At 54.6% G+C, this 18,776-nt stretch overlaps 8 protein-coding genes across 8 annotated transcripts; 4 read left to right on the top strand and 4 right to left on the bottom strand.

The window, feature by feature from the left end:
• Positions 1-708: 708 nt before the first annotated feature.
• AB675_9120 (Forkhead protein sep1) lies at positions 709-2,295 on the top strand (the record flags this gene model as incomplete). The annotated part of the gene is made up of 1 exon (XM_018149630.1): positions 709-2,295. The coding sequence occupies one exon, from the start codon at positions 709-711 to the stop codon at positions 2,293-2,295; it is 1,587 nt and encodes a 528-aa protein (XP_018001558.1).
• A 38-nt stretch (positions 2,296-2,333) lies between these two features.
• AB675_9119 (uncharacterized protein) lies at positions 2,334-3,230 on the top strand (the record flags this gene model as incomplete). Its single annotated transcript, XM_018149628.1, has 1 exon — positions 2,334-3,230. The coding sequence occupies one exon, from the start codon at positions 2,334-2,336 to the stop codon at positions 3,228-3,230; it is 897 nt and encodes a 298-aa protein (XP_018001543.1).
• Positions 3,231-4,883: 1,653 nt separating this feature from the next.
• AB675_9118 (uncharacterized protein) lies at positions 4,884-5,666 on the bottom strand (the record flags this gene model as incomplete). Its single annotated transcript, XM_018149627.1, has 2 exons — positions 4,884-5,113; positions 5,162-5,666. The coding sequence occupies 2 exons, from the start codon at positions 5,664-5,666 to the stop codon at positions 4,884-4,886; spliced, it is 735 nt and encodes a 244-aa protein (XP_018001395.1).
• Positions 5,667-5,737: 71 nt separating this feature from the next.
• Positions 5,738-8,574, bottom strand: AB675_9117 (Serine/threonine-protein kinase HSL1; the record flags this gene model as incomplete). The annotated part of the gene is made up of 2 exons (XM_018149626.1): positions 5,738-7,404; positions 7,455-8,574. 2 exons carry the CDS (start codon positions 8,572-8,574, stop codon positions 5,738-5,740), a joined length of 2,787 nt encoding a protein of 928 aa, XP_018001626.1.
• A 1,598-nt stretch (positions 8,575-10,172) lies between these two features.
• On the top strand, positions 10,173-11,633 carry AB675_9116 (uncharacterized protein; the record flags this gene model as incomplete). Its single annotated transcript, XM_018149625.1, has 1 exon — positions 10,173-11,633. The coding sequence occupies one exon, from the start codon at positions 10,173-10,175 to the stop codon at positions 11,631-11,633; it is 1,461 nt and encodes a 486-aa protein (XP_018001504.1).
• Positions 11,634-12,414: 781 nt separating this feature from the next.
• On the bottom strand, positions 12,415-14,202 carry AB675_9115 (uncharacterized protein; the record flags this gene model as incomplete). The annotated part of the gene is made up of 1 exon (XM_018149624.1): positions 12,415-14,202. One exon carries the CDS (start codon positions 14,200-14,202, stop codon positions 12,415-12,417), a length of 1,788 nt encoding a protein of 595 aa, XP_018001578.1.
• Positions 14,203-15,054: 852 nt separating this feature from the next.
• On the top strand, positions 15,055-16,280 carry AB675_9114 (uncharacterized protein; the record flags this gene model as incomplete). The annotated part of the gene is made up of 2 exons (XM_018149623.1): positions 15,055-15,811; positions 15,856-16,280. The coding sequence occupies 2 exons, from the start codon at positions 15,055-15,057 to the stop codon at positions 16,278-16,280; spliced, it is 1,182 nt and encodes a 393-aa protein (XP_018001398.1).
• Positions 16,281-16,661: 381 nt separating this feature from the next.
• AB675_9113 (Amidophosphoribosyltransferase) lies at positions 16,662-18,443 on the bottom strand (the record flags this gene model as incomplete). The annotated part of the gene is made up of 1 exon (XM_018149622.1): positions 16,662-18,443. The coding sequence occupies one exon, from the start codon at positions 18,441-18,443 to the stop codon at positions 16,662-16,664; it is 1,782 nt and encodes a 593-aa protein (XP_018001699.1).
• Between the last annotated feature and the right edge of the window lie 333 nt (positions 18,444-18,776).

Below are 18,776 nucleotides of genomic sequence, written 5' to 3'. Positions count from 1 at the left end.
GTTCATGGTACGCTAGTGAGTGCTGAGGCTGAGCTGCAGAAATCGGAGATCTGACTCTGACGCGACCGCGACTTTGCCCAGGCCCCTCCCACATGTTGGCTGACCTTCCCCTCCACGACCCACAAGAACCTCAGGCTCAGGCACTCGATTTCTCTTCAGCTCGCTCAACGTGGCCTTCCACCATACCTAGGTAGTCCTCGAACCATCTCAATACCTATCACACTCTATCTATGAGCTCATCTCGTCATCGCTATATGCAATCCGCCCACTATCACCATCTCGAATTTCGACTCAGCCAGCTCTCAAGCGACTAGCAGCATTCTCAGCACATCGAAGCACTCAATCTCAGAGGACCAGCTGCTACGCGTTTATCGAATCCCTTTTGTGCGCCGCAGGACCCCATCGATTGCTCCGTTCCACCCACCTGCTCAGGCTCAATTTCATCAGACATTCCAGGCCCAAGCGCCGCAGACTCCTGTGACATTCCTCGACGGGCGACCACCATAGGGGCTGCCTTGGCTCGCAGCGCATTCGATACGTTCAATTTTGCAGTGAACACGCGCAGATCCTTGTACCATTGACCTGTAGGACTTTTTCGTCCTATTCGCGCGGCTTCGACGACTGTACATGGACTTCTGAAACCACGAGGGAAAACGTGCTATATAATAACGATTTCTCCTTTGGCTGGTCGACTCGGACGGGCTCAGCATGGATCCCTTCGGGCCCAACCCGACGGATCACGATGTCCAGAAGCATATGATGCTACGCAATATCTTCGAACACGGATCCGCACAATTACAGCAGCAAAATACGCGTCCACGATCGCGAGCACAACTTGCGCCTTCACCATTCCCCATTTTCGAAGACCACACCGCAGAGATGCCTCTGCCTCACTCGCAACAGAGCTCACAGTCACAAGAGCTGTCGAACTTCCCAAACCTTCGCGACCAGACCGTACAGCCGGCACAACATCTTTCGCAGCAGAGCTCAGGACCACACCTTGAGCCATCCTTATTCTCCCCACATCTTCCCGTATCCCAGGGACCATCCCATGGCATGATTATGGGCCCGGTGCAGTACCATCAAGCACAGCAGCTTGCGATGTCATCTCAAAAGCCCTACCCATCACAGATCCATCGTCAACCAATGATGCCTTTCAACCCTCAGCCACCAGACCTGCCACAATTCTCCATGCCGGAGCATGCTAATGGGTACGGCATGTCCCCCTCGAAAAGGCCACCGCCCATCATGCCGCCAATGACGTACTCTATGTCACAGCCAGCGCCTACTTATATGGTCGAACCTGTAGTTACAACCCCTCCAGCTCCGGCAAACTTCAGCTTTCAGCCAATGAACCATCCATTGACTGGCACCGCTTTCAACCCAAATTTGCATACTTTCGATGAGGTTGAACACGGTCCCTCAGCGGCGGCCAACGACAATGCCGACTTCCCATCGCCTGCTTACGACCGCCGACATGCTCTCAAGCGGTCGTACTCGGATGCCTCCTTCATGCCCGACCGACCCAACAAACGCGCTCGGGTGGACGACATTGATCTCCCTTGCCCCAATCCAGAGGACTTTGATCCCGTAGTAGATCACGCCCCGGGCGAAAAGCCGCCCCACAGCTATGCTCAAATGATTGCTATGGCGATCCTCCGGGCACCACGTCGTCGACTGACGCTCAATGCGATCTATGGATGGATCGAACAAACCTTCTTGTTCTACAGAGAGAAAAGCGCAGCCGCGCCCCACAAGGACAAGAAGAGCTGGCGCAATTCGATCAGGCACAATCTTTCCCTCAACCCTGCGTTCGTCAAGGTCCCACGCCAGAAAGACGAACCTGGTAAAGGCTGCTTCTGGGTGATTCCACAAGGAAAAGAGCAACAGTTCCTCAAAGCCAAAAATCGTCCGGCAAACAGCCAACCAAACATGATGATGCATGGTATGCAGACGTCTATTATGCAAGCTGAACCGATCATGTCGATACCACATCCCAATCCTCGCGTTGCAACCTTAGGACCGAGCCCCATAATCGGAGCTCCCCATACTCTCGAAAGGCCCCATACGGCTCCTCCGCTCCCGGAGCTGGGCTTGTCCTCGGATGCAACAATTGAAGAGTCTGATCCGGTCGTCATTGAAGAGGACGAGGAGGAAGAAGAGACGCAGGTTCCAGCAGAGGTCACGCACGATCCATCGCCCACGATCTCACTATCAGATGGCCTTGATTCATCGCTCCTGTCGTTGCGCCAAAACATCGACGTTCTGAATCATCGCCAAGCTCAATCCGGATGATGGCTCAGTCTTCTGTTCTCAAAAAGCCAGCTGTTCAGATGGTCAACCACGACAGCGGATATGTCTCTGATCTTCAACTGACATCCTCCATCCAGCGACCGACAGGCTCCCATCCCAACGTCACCACTGGGTATGTCGCAAAGTCAGGCAAACGCATGGCAAGGACTGGTCGCGCCGAGGCCGCGATCGCGCGTCTTCGCCAGTCGCCTCTGGACCGAAGTCCATCTCTCGGAAGACATCCAAATCTGCCTGCGTACTCCGGTATGATGCCGCCACCCATCTCATCTCCCGTCCGGTTGAGCTCGCCGGTTCATGCGCCCTTCACGCCTGCCCAGCAGCGTCTGTCGAGGCCTCAGATTCCGGTCCCTGCCTCCCCGTCGCCGGAGACGCAGCTTCAGAACTTCCGTGCAAATGTCTCGCAGCCGTACCATACTACACCGGCCGATTGGCCGGAGACACCCAACGTTCGGAACACGGATTATGGAAGTCCTATGTTCCGTATATACAACGACACACCTAGCCAGCAGTTGACGCCTGTGGACAATAGCAGCATGGGCATGTCTCCGCTGACTTCCGTCAGGCAGTCCACCACGCGTCCCCAATTCGGCCGCACAATTACCTCGACTAACGCCCTTCATGAGATCCAGGGCAAACCGGCATCGAGGCTCTTCAATGCAGCTCTTCACGAAACGCCTAGCAAGATGCCCAATATCAACCGTCCGCTGTCAGCTGGCGCAAATCGTGCTAAGGGCAGTCCGCTTAAGAAGATACAGATGCTTGGGGCGGAAGTTGGGAGTGGGGATGAGAACGACTTCGACTACTTCTTCAATTTGCAGGAGCAGGAAGCAGCTGAGCAAGAAGTGACATTTGAGCCTGATGCAGGCTTCGGCCTGGTGCGATCCGGCTCAACGTCCTCTTCTACCCTCCCGCGTTAGAAGCTCGGACAGGCGAGCATCTGGCGTGTCCAGGAGAGACTTGCACAAATTCGGACACAAGATGATGACTATGGATATTTTGTTTCGCCATTGGTTGATGAACTTGGGATCAGTCATTATTCTGGGAAGGAGTAACGGGCTGTGGTGTGGTTTCTACATAAGCCTTCGCCTGGTATTATTGTTTATGATTATGAATGATGCAGGGATGAAGAAGGAAAGTCACGTCAATGGCTGCGATTGAGGATGACATAGTAAAGACGCGCCTGGGTACAGAGTTGGTCATGTCGCATACTGATCGGAAAGGAGCCACCGGGAAATATACTCGATGCGAACGACAAGGAGCATGTTTCGATGCTTTCTCGCACATCAGTCACTCGTTTGGCGACATCGAGCATTCCATATGTTCGCTAGCTACAGCGAAGCCCTGTAGTCAGGAATGCTCTATGATGCTCTCCACCCTGATCTCTATGCGATATCTATGTCCTTCAGTGAATGTGCTTCTCTTGATCACCACTGTCTCGACTGTTTGTCTCGTAGACGCGTCTCTCTTTGCCACTCCTTCCTTGACTACTCCTTCCTCGACCACTCCTGCCTCGACCGCTCCTTCCTCGACCACTCCTTCCTCGAACCACTCCTTCCTCAACCACTCCTTCCACAACTGTGCCTGCCTTGACAACTCGTACGTCGACCGCTCCTCCCGTAGCCGTGCCTTCCCTCAACGTGATCCAACCGCACCTGCCTCAACTTCACTCGTGTTGGATGCTCTTTACCTAGAGAGTGGTTGCCGAAGAGCGATTTCCTTGATGAGTACTTACATGTACTGTTGTGAAGTCACCATGCCACCCCTTGGTCCCTCCGTGCCTGTCAGATCCTGTCGAAAAAAACCTCGCGGTGCCGGCACATCTTGGATCCAAAAAGCCTTTGCAACGCCCAGTGGCATATGATCTCAAGCTCACTGAGTTACGTGACCTAGAAAAGTCGTCGGGAATTTAGCATAACCGTGAGGAGCCTCTGTCAGCCGTTTCATTACACCGTTTCGATCATCCACTGACGTGGGCTTAAGCTCTAACACGTGCGATCTTCCTACCAGCAATGTTCGTCCCAGGAGCACTATACGTCTGCGGCACATGCCGCGTTGGAGGGCTAATTCATAGGAAGCGCAAATGCGGAGGCCAGCCCAGCTCGGTCGTTCAAGGTGATTAGTCTATGTGAAAGCCTCATGGGCGATTAGCTCTATGCGTATGTGGTACAATGCTCATCATCTGTTCGCAACATCGACTGAGCAGTGAGACTCCTGATCATCTCTGCCAGTGTGACGGCCATAGGCGCAGTGCCGAACGAAAGTGTTTGTACAGTATGCCAACCTCCGATATTCCTAGCTCTCCGTCGCGTGTTTTTGAAACGATCGTTGTCGCTGGACATCACCCAGTCCAGCACTTGTGATTATGATTAGCGACTTCTCACGCCAGACTCTCCATCAATTAAGGGCTTCTTCTATCCCTGCCCACTCCAGCTTCGTCGGGTGCCTCACTGACGGCCAGGGAAGCCACCGAGACCGTGAAAGTGCCTGCCATCGATAACCTTACTCATCGGCCATTTTCGTCTTCGCGAGCATCTCGCGGCAGTCGTGTAACGTAGGCAAGTGATCACCGATCATAGTCCCGCCTCCTTGAGACTGACCTCGATGCCTTTCTTGCGGGCCGGGTCCAGCACGATCAGACCTTTCTCTTTCAGCACAGATTCGAGCGTTTCGACGACTCGATCGAAACTGCTGGCCGCTCCCTTCTCCTGGGTGAATTTCATGACGCTCAGATTCGCCTTTCGTCCATGCTCGAGGACGCAATATACGAAAGCATGGAAACTGACCGGCTTGATGTGGAGATCTATAATAGGTTAGCAAGCATCCCCAGAAACTTGGTTGGCAGACTTACAATTGCAAGCGTCAACGCGGGCACGGATGATATCGCCACCTGCACGTCGCTCGCAGACCACATCTCGCAGACCGTACTTTCGCCAATCTCGTAGCACACGGATGACATCTTTCCGGGCACGTGCCTTGCTGACCTGAAGACACATAACACGGGTGGCAGGCTTGATTCGGAAGAATCGCGCGAGCCAGTTCTGGCTGATCTCGATGGGAGCATGAACAGCAGCTGCTGCTGCGGCATCGACGCTAGTGTGGGCGCGATAACTGCCACGCTTGGTAAGCTTCTTGCCGTAGTCTTCATCTATGCTGTTCACATCCCCATCTTCAGAAATGTCTTCCGCGATCTCATGATCGGTGTGGATTGATGAGTCATTGCCCTTCGGTTTGGAAGATTTGCTGAACATTTTCTGGAACCACTTCTTCTTCAGCGTGACTTGATCTTGTTGTTCGGCGGTCCGAACTTCGACTGCTTCTCCTCGAGATGTATCGGAGACTCCAGAAGAGCTCATGTTTTGGTGACGCGATTCCTCGATCTGTTCAAGAGGAGATATCTCAGTGACCGAGGCACCACGCTTGTTGTTCAGCCATGACCACTTCCGCGATAGAGAGTTCGTAGACGCTTCTTCTTCGGGGTGAGAGACGGATCTTCTTCAATGGTGTCCAGAATGACTTTCTTAGTGTACAGACGTGTATCGTAGCCATCGCGTTCAAGCTGTGTGATCGTGGGATTAACGCGACCATCACGAAGCGAGTTCACCGGCATAGCCTTGTTCTTGCGTGTGTTGACCGGGCCCAAGCGGTTGGCTGGCGACGAGGCAGGGACAAGCCGCACAGTCGCCTCCGTACCTTGGCTAGACGTCTTGACTGGATCCGACGCTGCTCGATTCATCTCCTCACGCAGATGCTTCAGGTCGTCCATGGTGTTACCCTGCACTGGCAAGCTTGATGCACGTCGTCCTGGCACAACACTTGGGTCGATGCTGATGCGACTGCCCTTTTGTCTTCGGATCTCTTCCGCTATACGTGCATCCAGAGGTGCCAACATCTGCTCGAGATCGACTCCTTTGGTGGAGCTGAACATATCGATCATCTTCTGGCGCTTCTCACTGAGCTCTCGCAATACAGGGGTTTCTGGCAGCGGTCGATCACGAAGATGACTGCCAGCTCTACCGTCCTGTGTGCTAACAGAAGTCGGCGGAGTATCGGCAGTTGTGTAGTGACTGACGCCGCTCGTGGACGATACTGATGATCTGTTGAAGGCCTCTTCACAGATCTTTCCAAGCTCCTGACTGACCTTGCGAGTATCATCTCGCCAGGCTTGCGTCAAATTTGGTGCTTTTTGGAGCTGCAGGTCTGATGCTGGTCTCCGTGGCTTCACTGTTGCAGGTGGACTGGATAGAGCCGGGTCGCTCATAGTGCTCGACATGGGTGCATCAGTATCATTTGTGTTCGGACGCTCGCCTGAGTGGCCGGTTGTCCTCGACTTGTCCTCAGATGGCTCGCGCGAGAGCGATGGTGTGGCTGATGCGCGGCGGCCTTGGGGGAAGCTGACACGACGCTTGTAGCCTGCGGATTTCTGTACGGGTTGGCCTTTCTTCGAGCTGGCCAGGGAGCTTCGAGAGCCGATAGTCGAATAGGAGGCACGGCGGCGATGCTCAGCAACTTCGGGCAGGGCTGTTGCCGTCACTTCGTTCTGTAGTCTGCTCACAGCTGGATGACGAATGCCATGCGCATTACTTGCAGAACGCACATCTCGTCGGACCACAGTCGTTGAAGCGTCCTTGTGAACATCAATGATTGGGTTCTTGGACGATCGATACGGGTCATATGTGCTATTCGTAGCTTTGCTGGCTGATGTGGCAGGAACCTTGTAATAGGTATCCCGTTTTGTGCCACCGTCGCTGACGATGGAAAACTGGGAGGGCCGTCTGGCATGGGAGAGTCCTGCGGCAGATGCTCTGCGCTTCGAGCTTTTGACGTGAGGTCGAGTCAAGTGTTGGTAGTCGCTGGCAGAGTATTGCAAGGGATCGCCTTCGTAGTTTTCGAGTTGCTCTTCTTGAAACTTGACCAGAGCATGGTAGAAGAGCTTCTCGTGGTTGGGCTCTTCACTAAGCAAGCGCTCAATGAGAGCTTCAACCTTTTCCCCATGCCACAGGGTCTGCAGACTCCGAAGGATGTTATCGTCAATGTCAGCTGCGTCTTCGATCCGGGACATATTGCATGCTTCCATGACCGAAGGCGGCGGTCCTGGTAGCTTTTGACCTTTGGGAATAAGAGAAGCATGGTAGCGCTCATACTTGCGGAGGAGCGGATGAGCCAGATGTCTTCCATTGTAATACGACGCTCCGGTCGCTTCTGCAGTATGCGCTGGATCAGGTCGGAAGCTTCAACACTCAGGTTCGGAGGTAAAAAGTAGTCTCCTTTTCTTACGAGGCGCAAGGTAGTCGTCAGATCACCGCCATCGAATGGCAGAAAGCCATTCAGCATCGCAAATAAGATGATACCACAGCTCCAAATGTCGGCCTTGTCGCCACGATACTCAAGCCCTTGGATGATCTCAGGTGCAGCATAGTGTGGGCTGCCGCATGATGTATTGAGCCACTTGTCTTTGGGTTGCAGAGCAGCCATGCCGAAGTCTGCAAGCTTAACATTGCGATCTTTGTCAAGCAAGATGTTTTCGGGCTTCAGGTCGCGGTGGCAGATGTTGAAGCGGTGGCAGTATGACAGACCGGAAATGATCTGACGGAAGAGTCTGACAGCTTCATCTTCCGGTAATGCGCCATTACTGGAGACATAGTCAAAGAGCTCGCCACCTGCAACAAATTCCAGGATGAGATACAGTTCGCCGCGATTCTCCCATATGTCGTAGAGGTTGATTACATTCGGGTGCTCAATCAGCTTCATGATGACGACTTCTCTTTCTATGCCAAAAGGCATTCTTCTCGTGCCATTCTTGTTCATGGGGTTCTGTGCATCGTTGTCGATCTTGGCCATGCTAGCACTTTGCACCATTGCCGCCGACTTCTTCGATACGATCTTGACAGCGACGATGTCTCCCGTCCCACTGTGTCGCGCAAGTCTGACCCGACCTGTAGCTCCTTTGCCAAGAGTTCTTCCGAGATGCCACGGGCCAACATGAGTCTTCCTCTTGCCTTTGTTCGTGTAGACAGTCTTGCGTTCCGTCTCGACCGGAGGCTCTTCGGGCGGATCTGGCTGTACTACTGCGGATTTCTGAGATGACTTCTTGCCTCTTACTGACAAGTTGCCATCAGGGTGCAATGACTCATGGTGTGGCATACGAGGTGAAGGTGTCTTGATGCTGTTATGAGGCTTGGTCGGCGTGGGCTGCGGTGTCGCTCGCGGCTGACGCTCGGCCAATGGCGGTCGCCTCGAGGAAGGCCGCGATGGTTGCTCCATGGCCACTGTCGGGACTGATGTATGAATGGATGCGAGGGAGGACGACGACTCGAGCGTTCACCGTCGTGAAAAGCACCGTTCGCGGTCGATATCGTAGAGCATATCAATGCGGAAGATAAGTATTTCCAAGTTCGAAGCGCCACGAAAGAAAGATTGAGTTACCCAAGACGGCCGTTTTTCTCCCGAACTTAGTGACGGAAGTCAGGCAGCTAGGCCTGTGAGGAATGCTTGAGTGCTTCCTGGATCAGATCGTCTTTGCTGGCTGCAATCGTTACAGTGCTCTCAGAAGGCTGTCAACAAAGACCATGGTCGAGAAGAAGCCCAAAGTCCAGAGGCGCGTTGGAGGTGAAGTGCTACTCTCCAACCTTGTTGCTGTGCAACGCTGTGATCACTGAGGGTAGACGGTCAAGAGACGACCAAGTCACATCCGCATCAGGTCCTGCAGTAGAGTGAGAGGTGAGCACTGCATCAGACACTCTGACAGTTGCCAAGGCTTGCTTCAGTGACGAGGTTTGTTGTGGCCAGTGCTAAGATTAGATTGATGAGAATTCCTGAGTTCGATCCAGACAATACTATTGGGCCCAAAGTTGAGGAATGCTGGGTAATTGAGATTGAACACACAACCAAAAAGAACACCAAAAAGACCAAAAGTTCTCGACTTGCGAAGAGCTTTCTCAAAGGAGTGACTGGGTGAGTTGAACATCTCAAGACACAGCGATTCGAAGGGACCGTCGAGGTACTTGTCACTTACCAGTTTGCTCCTGCTTTTCGTTGTTATCAGCAGCGACGGCAGGTGCTCGTCTCGCTTCATCCTGTGTCTCGCACCTATCTCGCTGCTCTGACCGATACAGTGGTAACGCCTGCTCGAAAGCTCATCCAGTATCTGGTGACCGGTCGGGCAGGGAAGTTGCTCAAAGCTAGTGCAAAACCAGCCCAGCCTACGACCTTCTGCGTGTGGCAACATCTTTGACGACGGAATGGTCAAGGGAACTTTCTGTCCTCAGGTGCAGGGCAGGCTGAAATGGATGCTGTAGAAGAAAGTTGAAGAATAAAAGCTGTCTTGAAGCTGAAGAAGATGCTTGCTTGAGCAAGGGGTAGCAAAGGGAGAGCTAGCAATCGGTGGACGGTGTCCCTCCCAGCTCTTGCTGCAGGATGCAGCATCCAGTGAGCACAGCGCTACATCCTCGTGTGTACTATTACGCCTTTCACAGCACAGCCTCTCGTTCAGCATATGCATGATAACTACCTACAGAGCGTGCACAAGTGCTGGCGGTTGGCAGTGTTGCTGAACACTTGCAGTCTTGGCTCCTGTTCCCGCTCCCGTCCAATGATTTCGAGTCGGCACCTCGGCGCCGAAACCAATCCACTGGGCGCCCACTTGGTCAACGTCACCACCGCGTGGAGGGGCGAGGCCTACCGTGAGATGATGCGATTTACACAGCACATTGCACTGAATGCGCGTGTCATCGTCACGGCAGGCTCCAGCGATTCCAACGTGCTTTCATGACCTGTCTTACCTAAATCTCGAGTCCTCTTCTTTCTCCTTCACCACGGCTGACCTGTGTACAGTAGTAGCTATTTGAAAGCTACAGAAAGCTATGAAGACCTCTATACTGCTCGGCCTGGCTGCCGGAGCCACGGCATTCGTGATTCCAGATCAGGAGACCCTGAGTTCGCTCGCTATCGAGCCACAACAGGAGGAAGCACATCCATTCTGGGATAACGTGAAACAAGATGCCTCCCGCATCTGGGAAGATCTCGAGAAGCAGTTCGACGAAGCCGCCGAGTCTGCAAAGCAGCTCTTCGACGACGCTGTCGACTTCACTTACGACACAACCGTCGAGTACGGGGAGAAGTTCGAGACCGCCTTTGCTGGTCAATCGTGGCTCGACTCTGCTACCACGGAGGAGGACACATCCGAGCGTCCACCTCACCATGGCAAGCCTCCCCACCATGGACCTCCTGGACACAAGCGTCCGCACCACCCTCCTCACCACGGCCCGCCCAACCAGACAGTGTACGAACTGATCGCAAAGAGCAAGTACACCACTAAGCTCGCAAAAGCTATCGACGAGTTCCCAGACCTGGTCAAGCTCCTCAACGGCACCTCAGCCAACTTCACGGTCTTCGCACCAACAGATCGTGCATTCGAGAAGATCCCAAAGCACGCTCCTAAGCCGCCCAAGGAATTCCTCAAGAAGCTCCTCACCTACCACGTCTCCCCAGATTTCTACCCGGCCGGCCGCGTCCTCGTCACACGAACAATCCCCACCGCTCTTGAGAACCCCAAGTTCGGCAAGAAGAATCCTCAGCGCCTCGCCACTGAGATCGGTCTCCGCGGCCTGACAGTAAACTTCTACAGCCGCATCATCGCGATCAACATCTTCGGCACCAACGGCGTCATCCACGGACTCGACAGCATCCTCTTGCCACCACCAAAGGTAGCCAGAATCATCGACGCGCTTCCCGGTGAATTCTCCACCCTCGAGCTCGCCCTCGTCAAGACCGGCATCTACGAGCGCTTCAACGACACCGAGAAGCACGGTGCCGGCACTCTCTTCGCCCCCAGCAACTTTGCCTTCCAGAAGCTTGGGCCTCGCATCAACGCCTTCCTCTTCTCCAGCTACGGGCTCAAGTACCTCAAAGCCCTGATCCTCTACCACATCGTCCCGGACGTTGTCTTGTACTCCGACGCCATCTACAAGGTCAGCAGCAGCGACAGCAGCCATATGGCTCTTGATGCTCCCCACCACGGCCCACCCAAGGGCTTCTTCCATGTTGACCTTCCCACGGCGCTCGACGACAAGTCGCTGTCGATCGACATCGCCCGCTACGGCCGGCTGATCGAGATCAAGATCAACGGCTTCAACCGAGTTGCTGTCTCCGATGGCGTCGCGTATGATGGCGTCATTCACGTCGTGCCCAACGTGCTCATCCCACCCAAGACACCCGGTGGCGAGGCCACTGTTGCGGAGGACATGGAGCTCGATGAGTTCTTGCAGCGTATGGCTCCGCTTGTTGGTGAGGCTGATGTTGATGTCAATGATCTTGAGCTGTAAACGCAAACCGAGGTTGTGTCACGACATCCATGTTAGTAGTTAGTGGAGAGGACAATTTGATGACAGGAAAGCTGTTTGAGTACTCCTGAGCCAGCATCGTACCATTTCGAAATAGTATATAGAAGCGAAAAGCGATTATGGATTTTCGCACACCATGTCAAGCTATTTTCCGTAACGGAAGCATTTGTCCCAGTGGCAATACAGCCCAGTTGCTTTGTTACTGGTTCTGCTAGTGCACAGCTTCCGGCGCGGAGAATTATATCAGTGTCATCCGGTTTGCTGTCAGCCCTCGCTATTTCCTCTCTCGGTTCTCACTTTTGATGCTGTATTCGACACCACTTGCTCTCACGACGCAACAAAAGATGCAAAAAGGATACATGTTCCCGAGAGACAGTCACAGCACTCAGACTCGAACTGGGATCTCCTACATTCTCGCGAATAGTATCAGACTAGTAAGACTGATGCGGCGTGTTGCGGCATTTGCCACCATACTGATGAAAGTGTCTTTGCCTTGATATGCGTTGATGGTCCAGAAATTGGGAACAGTCAAATATTATGTGGGTAAAGCGTGAGATGGGTGTTACACTGCACTGGCATTCTCTCTCCGGAGGTGAGTGACCGAGCATCACTGACTCAGAGACTCATCCAAGAGAATCTTGCTGAACACTAGGTCGGAAGATCACTCATCGTGAAATATGCCGTATAATAATAATGCTGCTGAACGCTGCTAAGGGGTATCATGCCTTGCTCTCTTCCCACCAACTCCGCCCATGCCGGACTACTAATCATCATAAACCTGACTCCTCCTCTTCCGCCTCCGGCCCTCCCTCTTCTCATCCATCACCCCTGGCTCAACCATACTCCGCGGCCGACTCCTCTCCCTCCTCCTCGGATCATCGCCCATTGCCCCCAGTGGTGGTATCTCTCCATTCATCGTCCTCGGCCGCTTCCGCTTTTCTCTGTGCGGTACTTGCAAGTTGCGGATGTATTGTTCAACCTTCTGACTATTCCTCAACAGTGTCAACTCACTCTCCAACAATATCGCCTCCGGAATCTTATGCTGGCTACCAGTCTCCTCAGCAGCATGATTCGTCCACACGACCGTCATGCCATCCGCACTATTCCCGCCCTGGCCGCCACGAGCCTGCTCCGGCGCAAACGTCCAGTCCCTCAACGCTTGTGGCTCGTAGGGGCCATTGTCTAGAGTGCCGGGCCCACCCATGCCAAGACGTGAACGGATGGATGCGTGGAAGTACTCGTTCGTGTTCTTCAGCCGCTTGTGCGTCGTCTGCCCCGTGAAGGGATCAACGCGGTAGTACCCGCCTGGCGTCCTCGGCTTACTGCCCGCAAGGACATAGATGCCTTTCAAGCTGTTGTAGATCTGGCCAAAACTCCACCATCGGGGTCGCTCGCCAATGGATTTGTAGTAGTTGCGGTTCTCTTCGTACTGACGCATGAGGAAGTCGGGGCGGAAGTCCAAGTAGGGCTCGAGGCGACTCATCATCCATGCCAGGGTGATGTTGGCGATGTCTTCGTCGTCGTAGCCGCCGCCAACGTTGGAGTGGACGCCGGGGAACCAGACTTGTTTCAGGTTGACGGTGTCGTTGTCGCGTTTCTCCCACAGTGCAGGGCTAAATGGTCCTCGCTTCTCATCCAGCGCGAGCGCTTGGAAGGCGTTCTCGATGTAAGGGTTGAGTTTCGTGTCGTAGAATTGGTGCTCTCCTAACTCTTTTTGCTGAATGCGGAAGGCCTGGAGGAGGGGGATTTGCGGTATGCCCAAGCTACCAACGGTGTCCCAGCAGCAGACGGCGCGGATGGGAATCTTGAGGCGTGTGTAGCCCAGGCGGGCGAGTTCGGCGACGTATTCTGGACCAAAGGCGGGCTTGTTGCGGAAGGGGACATCCGGGAAGTCAGAGAAGTAGGTTTCTTTGTGGCGGTGTTCGTAGTCTTCGAAGATCTCACCGAAGTAGGGGAGGCCTGTGCGGGTGAGGAGGCCCATGTCGCCGATCATGCCTGCCACGCTTCGTGCTGTGAATGCGCCGCGGCTGAAGCCGAGGAGGAAGATCTCGTCGCCGGGATGCCAGTTCACGGCGATGTAGGTGTATGCTTCGCGCAGGTTTTCTTTCAGCCCGACTCCTAGGGCGCCGCCTAGGAAGCGCGAGAAGCGGGTGCCTCTAGTACCCACTCCTGCTTGATAGTGGACTACTTGGGAGAAGCCATCTCTTGAGGTGTCACGTATGGCCCAGCCGATGCGGGAAACGTTAGAGGGCTGCCGCTTCTTGCCATTTATCAGACCGTTGTCGGAGTCAAGCCAGGTGCCGTCGCAGGTGACTATGATTCGTTTCCGGCGGGGCTCGATTGGGTTCTGGAGTGTGCCGGGCATGGGGCCCATTGTGGCGCTGAGAGGAGGCGGTTCGGCGCGCGACTGTCGCGAGACTGGTCGACTGAGTGCGCCGGGAGGTGCGAGGGCGGAGGGCGGTGTTGGCGCAAAGATGGAGGAGCCGCGCATTTGAGGTTGGTTTGGTGCCAGGCCGGCTTGTGAGGCGCGGCTGTTGGGTGGGCGGGACATGGTGTTGTCGTAGCTCGTTGGGGCGAGTGAGCTCAGGGAAAGCGAGGGAAGTCGTCGTGACCGCAGTGACCGTCGTCGTCCTCAGCTGCGACTTCCATTTGCACAAGGCTCGGTGACAGGGTGGGTAACGAGTGTCAGCTTCGCATGCTGTGTGCTGTGTCGAAGGCGAGCAAGTGTTTGCTGGGTAGGGCTACGAGGATGCGAAGGCTACTCGGTGATTTCAGAGACAATATCGCAATCAGCCAGCCCCGCCCAGCCACCACCTTGACGCCCAGTCGAAAGAAGATCGGTCGTGTTACGAACTGGCGCCAGCGAAGCGTTCACGAGACAGCCACCAGGGTATGTTTGGTAGCCAATAAGCAGTGGCTGGGAGCCGAACCGTGGGGTTGCTCCCTGTCGGCGATCTCATCAAGCCTGATTGTCATCCGGCGATATCAGGTCCCGCTTAGCCGTGTCAACCGGCGTGCCCCGCGCCCGCGGTTTGGACTTCTCCAAATTTGCGAACATTGGATGATTGAATAAATATGGTTATTCTGGACAGAACGAGGTACCTGATATCTGACAGCCACTGCCGCCACGCTCGTTTGACTTTGCCGCCAGAACTACTGAGACTGATCCTCCGATCGACTCGATCGACCGCCAACTACCTTCGGCCTGACCCTTTCCTGCTCCTGCGACACCACCGTCAGACTACAGACCATCCCAACTGCAGCCAGGCTTGTCATTCCCCGCCATAGCGATACCGTCCACGATCCACAGGCTGTTGACGCCAGGCCAGACCATCATGGGTAGCTAGAATTGAGACAGATAGCTCATTTGCAACCGGGAAGCCTTTTTGCCGCTCCAGCGGCCATGGGCTCCCTTGCAAGCCCACTAGAACAACAGACCGCCTCCACCAACGGCGTCCCACCACACGCGATGCCTCTCATCTCGCCATTAAGTCTCCTCTCCACCTACCTCACACAGTCCTCCGACCAAGATTCACAACCACGGCGCCCATCCGGCCGTGCCCCCCTCGAACCCAACAAAATCCACCTCAATACCTCCGCCCTCACACACACCCACGGCTCCTCCGTCGTGCGCATCGGCTCCACCACTATCGTCTGCGGCGTGCGCGCCGAGATCCTCAACGTTGCGGACATACCCAGCTGGAGCGTGCGGGATGCTGTGGGGAGGACGGTGGGAGAGTGGGAGGCTGCGGAGTCTGGACGGACGGTTGATGATGGGGGAGCCGAAGAAGAGGAGGACAGGGATAGGGTGCTCGGGGACTATAATCTACTAGTACCAAATCTGAGTCTAGACACGGGCTGCTCGCCGCTGCATCCAGCGAACGCCCCGCCGAGTCAGGAGCAGATGAACGTGACGCAGCGGGTGTTGAGTCTACTGCTGGGCAGCAAATTTGTGGATGTACGGGATCTCGAGATCTACGACGAGGGCGCCGAAGACAACGAAGCTGCGGTGGACGAAGGCGAGGACTCGATGGTCGTGGATGACGCCCAGGACGACGTCGGTCAGAACACAACCAGGACCATCAAGCATACTACACGCTCTACATCGACATGGTCTGTCTATCCCACGGAAGCAGCAGTGGAGCGGTCTTCGACACAGCGTGGCTTGCTGTACTTGCGGCGTTGAAGACCACTAAACTGCCAGATGCGAGGTGGGACAGGGACCAGGGGAGAGTGGTTTGCAGCAGTGACACATCTCAAATGAGACGACTCACCTTGAGGGGCATGCCTGTCCCCCTGAGCTTCGGCGTATGCGTGCTCGATCGGAGGGTCCTGGACGTATTACGGCGGCGAGATCCCAACGAGCAGACTGAAGGAAGCGCAAATGGGCCGAAAGGGCACAAGCTCGAAGACGCAGTGCTGCTGGTAGACCTCGAGGGCATAGAGGAAGAGTGCTGCCCCGAGACGGGCTGTGTCGTCGTCGACTATGGTAAGGGTAGCGGAGACACTGAGCTTGTCCGGATAGAGAAGAGTGGCGGCAGTCATGTGGGTGTTGAGCAGCTCACGCGAGTCGTGGATGTCTGCCAGCAGCGGTGGAAGGATTGGCATGTGCTCATGAGCACTCTATGAAGGACTGTAGAATCTAATAGTCGCAGCGAATTTACTGTGGTTTCGATGATGAAATGAATGGCAATTCGCAGGTGCTATCCTAAACGCTGCTTTGAGATGAAATCTGCAACACAATGCCGATATTGCATGTAGATTTCAGGTTATGTCAATATATGAAGGTTGGTCTGTCAGTGACGGACTCCCCCTGTTCAACTCTTTGTTCGTCATTTCAATGCCGTTGCCGTGAGGCCGGATAGTTCTATGTGTGATATGTACAGCGACAGAAGGACGATGGCCGCTTCGGAATAGACCTCATGCTCGATATTCGAAATGGCGTCCTAACGAGGTACGCAGGCACTTCTGCAAGCGCTCTAAATCGCCAACAGTTCCTCCCTGACCAGCCTAGCCATCCGGCGGGAAGTCGTTGTAGTTGTGTATCGAAATATCCTGACTCATCCGCACAGTTGGACTCGATTTGTCCACGTTGTCGTCGTCACCAGCTTTGATGCCGTTCGTCTGGATCCGCGCTCCAGCATGAGCATGCGTGCCGTTTGTGGAAGCAGGCACAACTTTCCCATCAGCCGCAACGTCCACTCCATTCGTCGCAATCAGCACCTGTGTTTCGTCTGCGGTGCCTTGTGCGACTGCTTGTCTCGCAACATGCGCTACTTTGAGTTTCCTGTTTTCGCCGCGGAGCTTTTCCAGATGCTGGAAATATCCCTCATCGACGGGGGTGATATACTTCCCGCAAAACACGCCAACCTCGAAATTCGTTGGCGCGGTGGTAGCGTTCGCTTCTTTTGCGGCGTCAGTGCAGGAAGCCTTCAAGTCATCCAGGGTCTGGTAGACGACGCTGTCGGCGCCAATGTGTTCGGCAATGGCGGACTCGCCGATATAGTTGTGCGCAACGAGTTCGGACGGGGAGGCCAGGTCGATACCATAGATGTGTGTATGGGTTATGGGTGGGGCGCAGCTGGCGAAGTGGACTTTGAGGGCCCCGGATTGGCGGGCCATTGTTACGATTTCGCGGGAGGTGGTTCCTCGGACAATGCTATCGTCAACGAGGAGGACGTTTCTGCCTTTGAATTCCATGGCCATGGCGTTGAGTTTTCGTCGGACGCCCTTCTGTCGTTCTTTCTGTTGGGGCATGATGAAGGTGCGGAAGACGTATCGGTTCTTGACGAAGCCTTGACAGTATTCTTTGTCCAGCATTTTTGCGACCACAGAGGCCGATGTGACGGATGTTTCTGGGATTGGGATAACGACGTCGATCTCGCGAAGCTCGGCCTCGGAGAGTGTAGCCTTGATCTTCTCGGCTAGGCGAACGCCCATATGTTGCCGACTGCGGTGGACACTGATCCCATCCATGACAGAGTCGGGCCTGGCGAAGTAGACATATTCGAAGATATCTGGCGCGTAGTCTTTGCGTTCCTGGACTTGTCGGAAGTGAGGCTCAAGGCCTTTTGCAATGATGACGGCCTCGCCAGGAAGTATGTCTCGGATGACGCTGAAGCCAAGCTGTTCCAACGCCACAGATTCGGAGGCCATCATGTAGTCCTTGCCAGAGCCTTCGGAGGAGTCTCGCTCACCCAGCACAAGGGGTCGAATGCCATAAGCATCTCGAAAACCGATCAGGCCGTAGCCAGCAAGCATAGCTGTACATGCCCAGCCGCCCTTACAGCGTGCATACATGCGGGAGAGCGCCATTGCGATGTCGTTCTCGTTGACTCTGGCCTTTCCGGTCTCGTTCAGCTCATTGGCGAAGACATTAAGCATCAGTTCGCTATCGCTGTCGGTGTTGATGTGACGATGTGCTTCGTAATCGAGAAATCGCTTGAGTTCAGGCGCGTTGATGAGGTTGCCATTGTGGGCGAACACGATGCCATACGGGCTGTTGACGTAGAATGGTTGCGCTTCTGCGTTGGCGCTGCTGCCAGCTGTGGGATATCGCAGGTGGCCCACACCCATGAATCCAGGCAGGTCCATTATTCTTGAGCCATCTCGAAAGACCTTGGCCGCAAGACCATTGCCCTTGCACTGGTAGATCCGTCCTCCAGGAGCACAGGTCGATATACCGCATGCATCTTGCCCGCGATGTTGAAGGAGGTAGAGCGCATCGTGAAGGTCGACGGCAGCGTTGTTCGAGTTGGCATTCGCCAATATGAGCGCGAGGATGCCGCACATGATGTCGTGTAACTATCCTGTGATCTTATCAGTACTTGTGCCGCTGCAAGTTTCCGATCATCCACTTTTGTATGCGATTCAGTTCAGGCCGTGTTTGCTCAGCAATGTAGTTATGAAGTCTAACATCTTAAAATATACTAGGCTCATCCCGACAGTTCTGCAAGGTAGGGTGCAATATGGTACTCACCAGCGATCGGCTCTTGAACCATGCGATCAGATCAACAGCAATGAATGTTTGCGGGGCGGTCCGTGAGCGGAAGATATCGGTTCGCCAGCCCGGCGCAGAATTCGACCTCAGGAGTGATGTGTGAAGAAACAGTGAGCGACCGGTGA

This window comes from Cyphellophora attinorum (genome assembly GCF_001299255.1).
Source record: "Cyphellophora attinorum strain CBS 131958 chromosome Unknown Contig9, whole genome shotgun sequence".
NCBI classification, from domain to species: Eukaryota; Fungi; Ascomycota; class Eurotiomycetes; order Chaetothyriales; family Cyphellophoraceae; genus Cyphellophora; species Cyphellophora attinorum.
The sequence above is the reverse complement of the archived record's forward strand: the minus strand, read 5'-3'. Positions and strand labels throughout refer to the sequence as shown.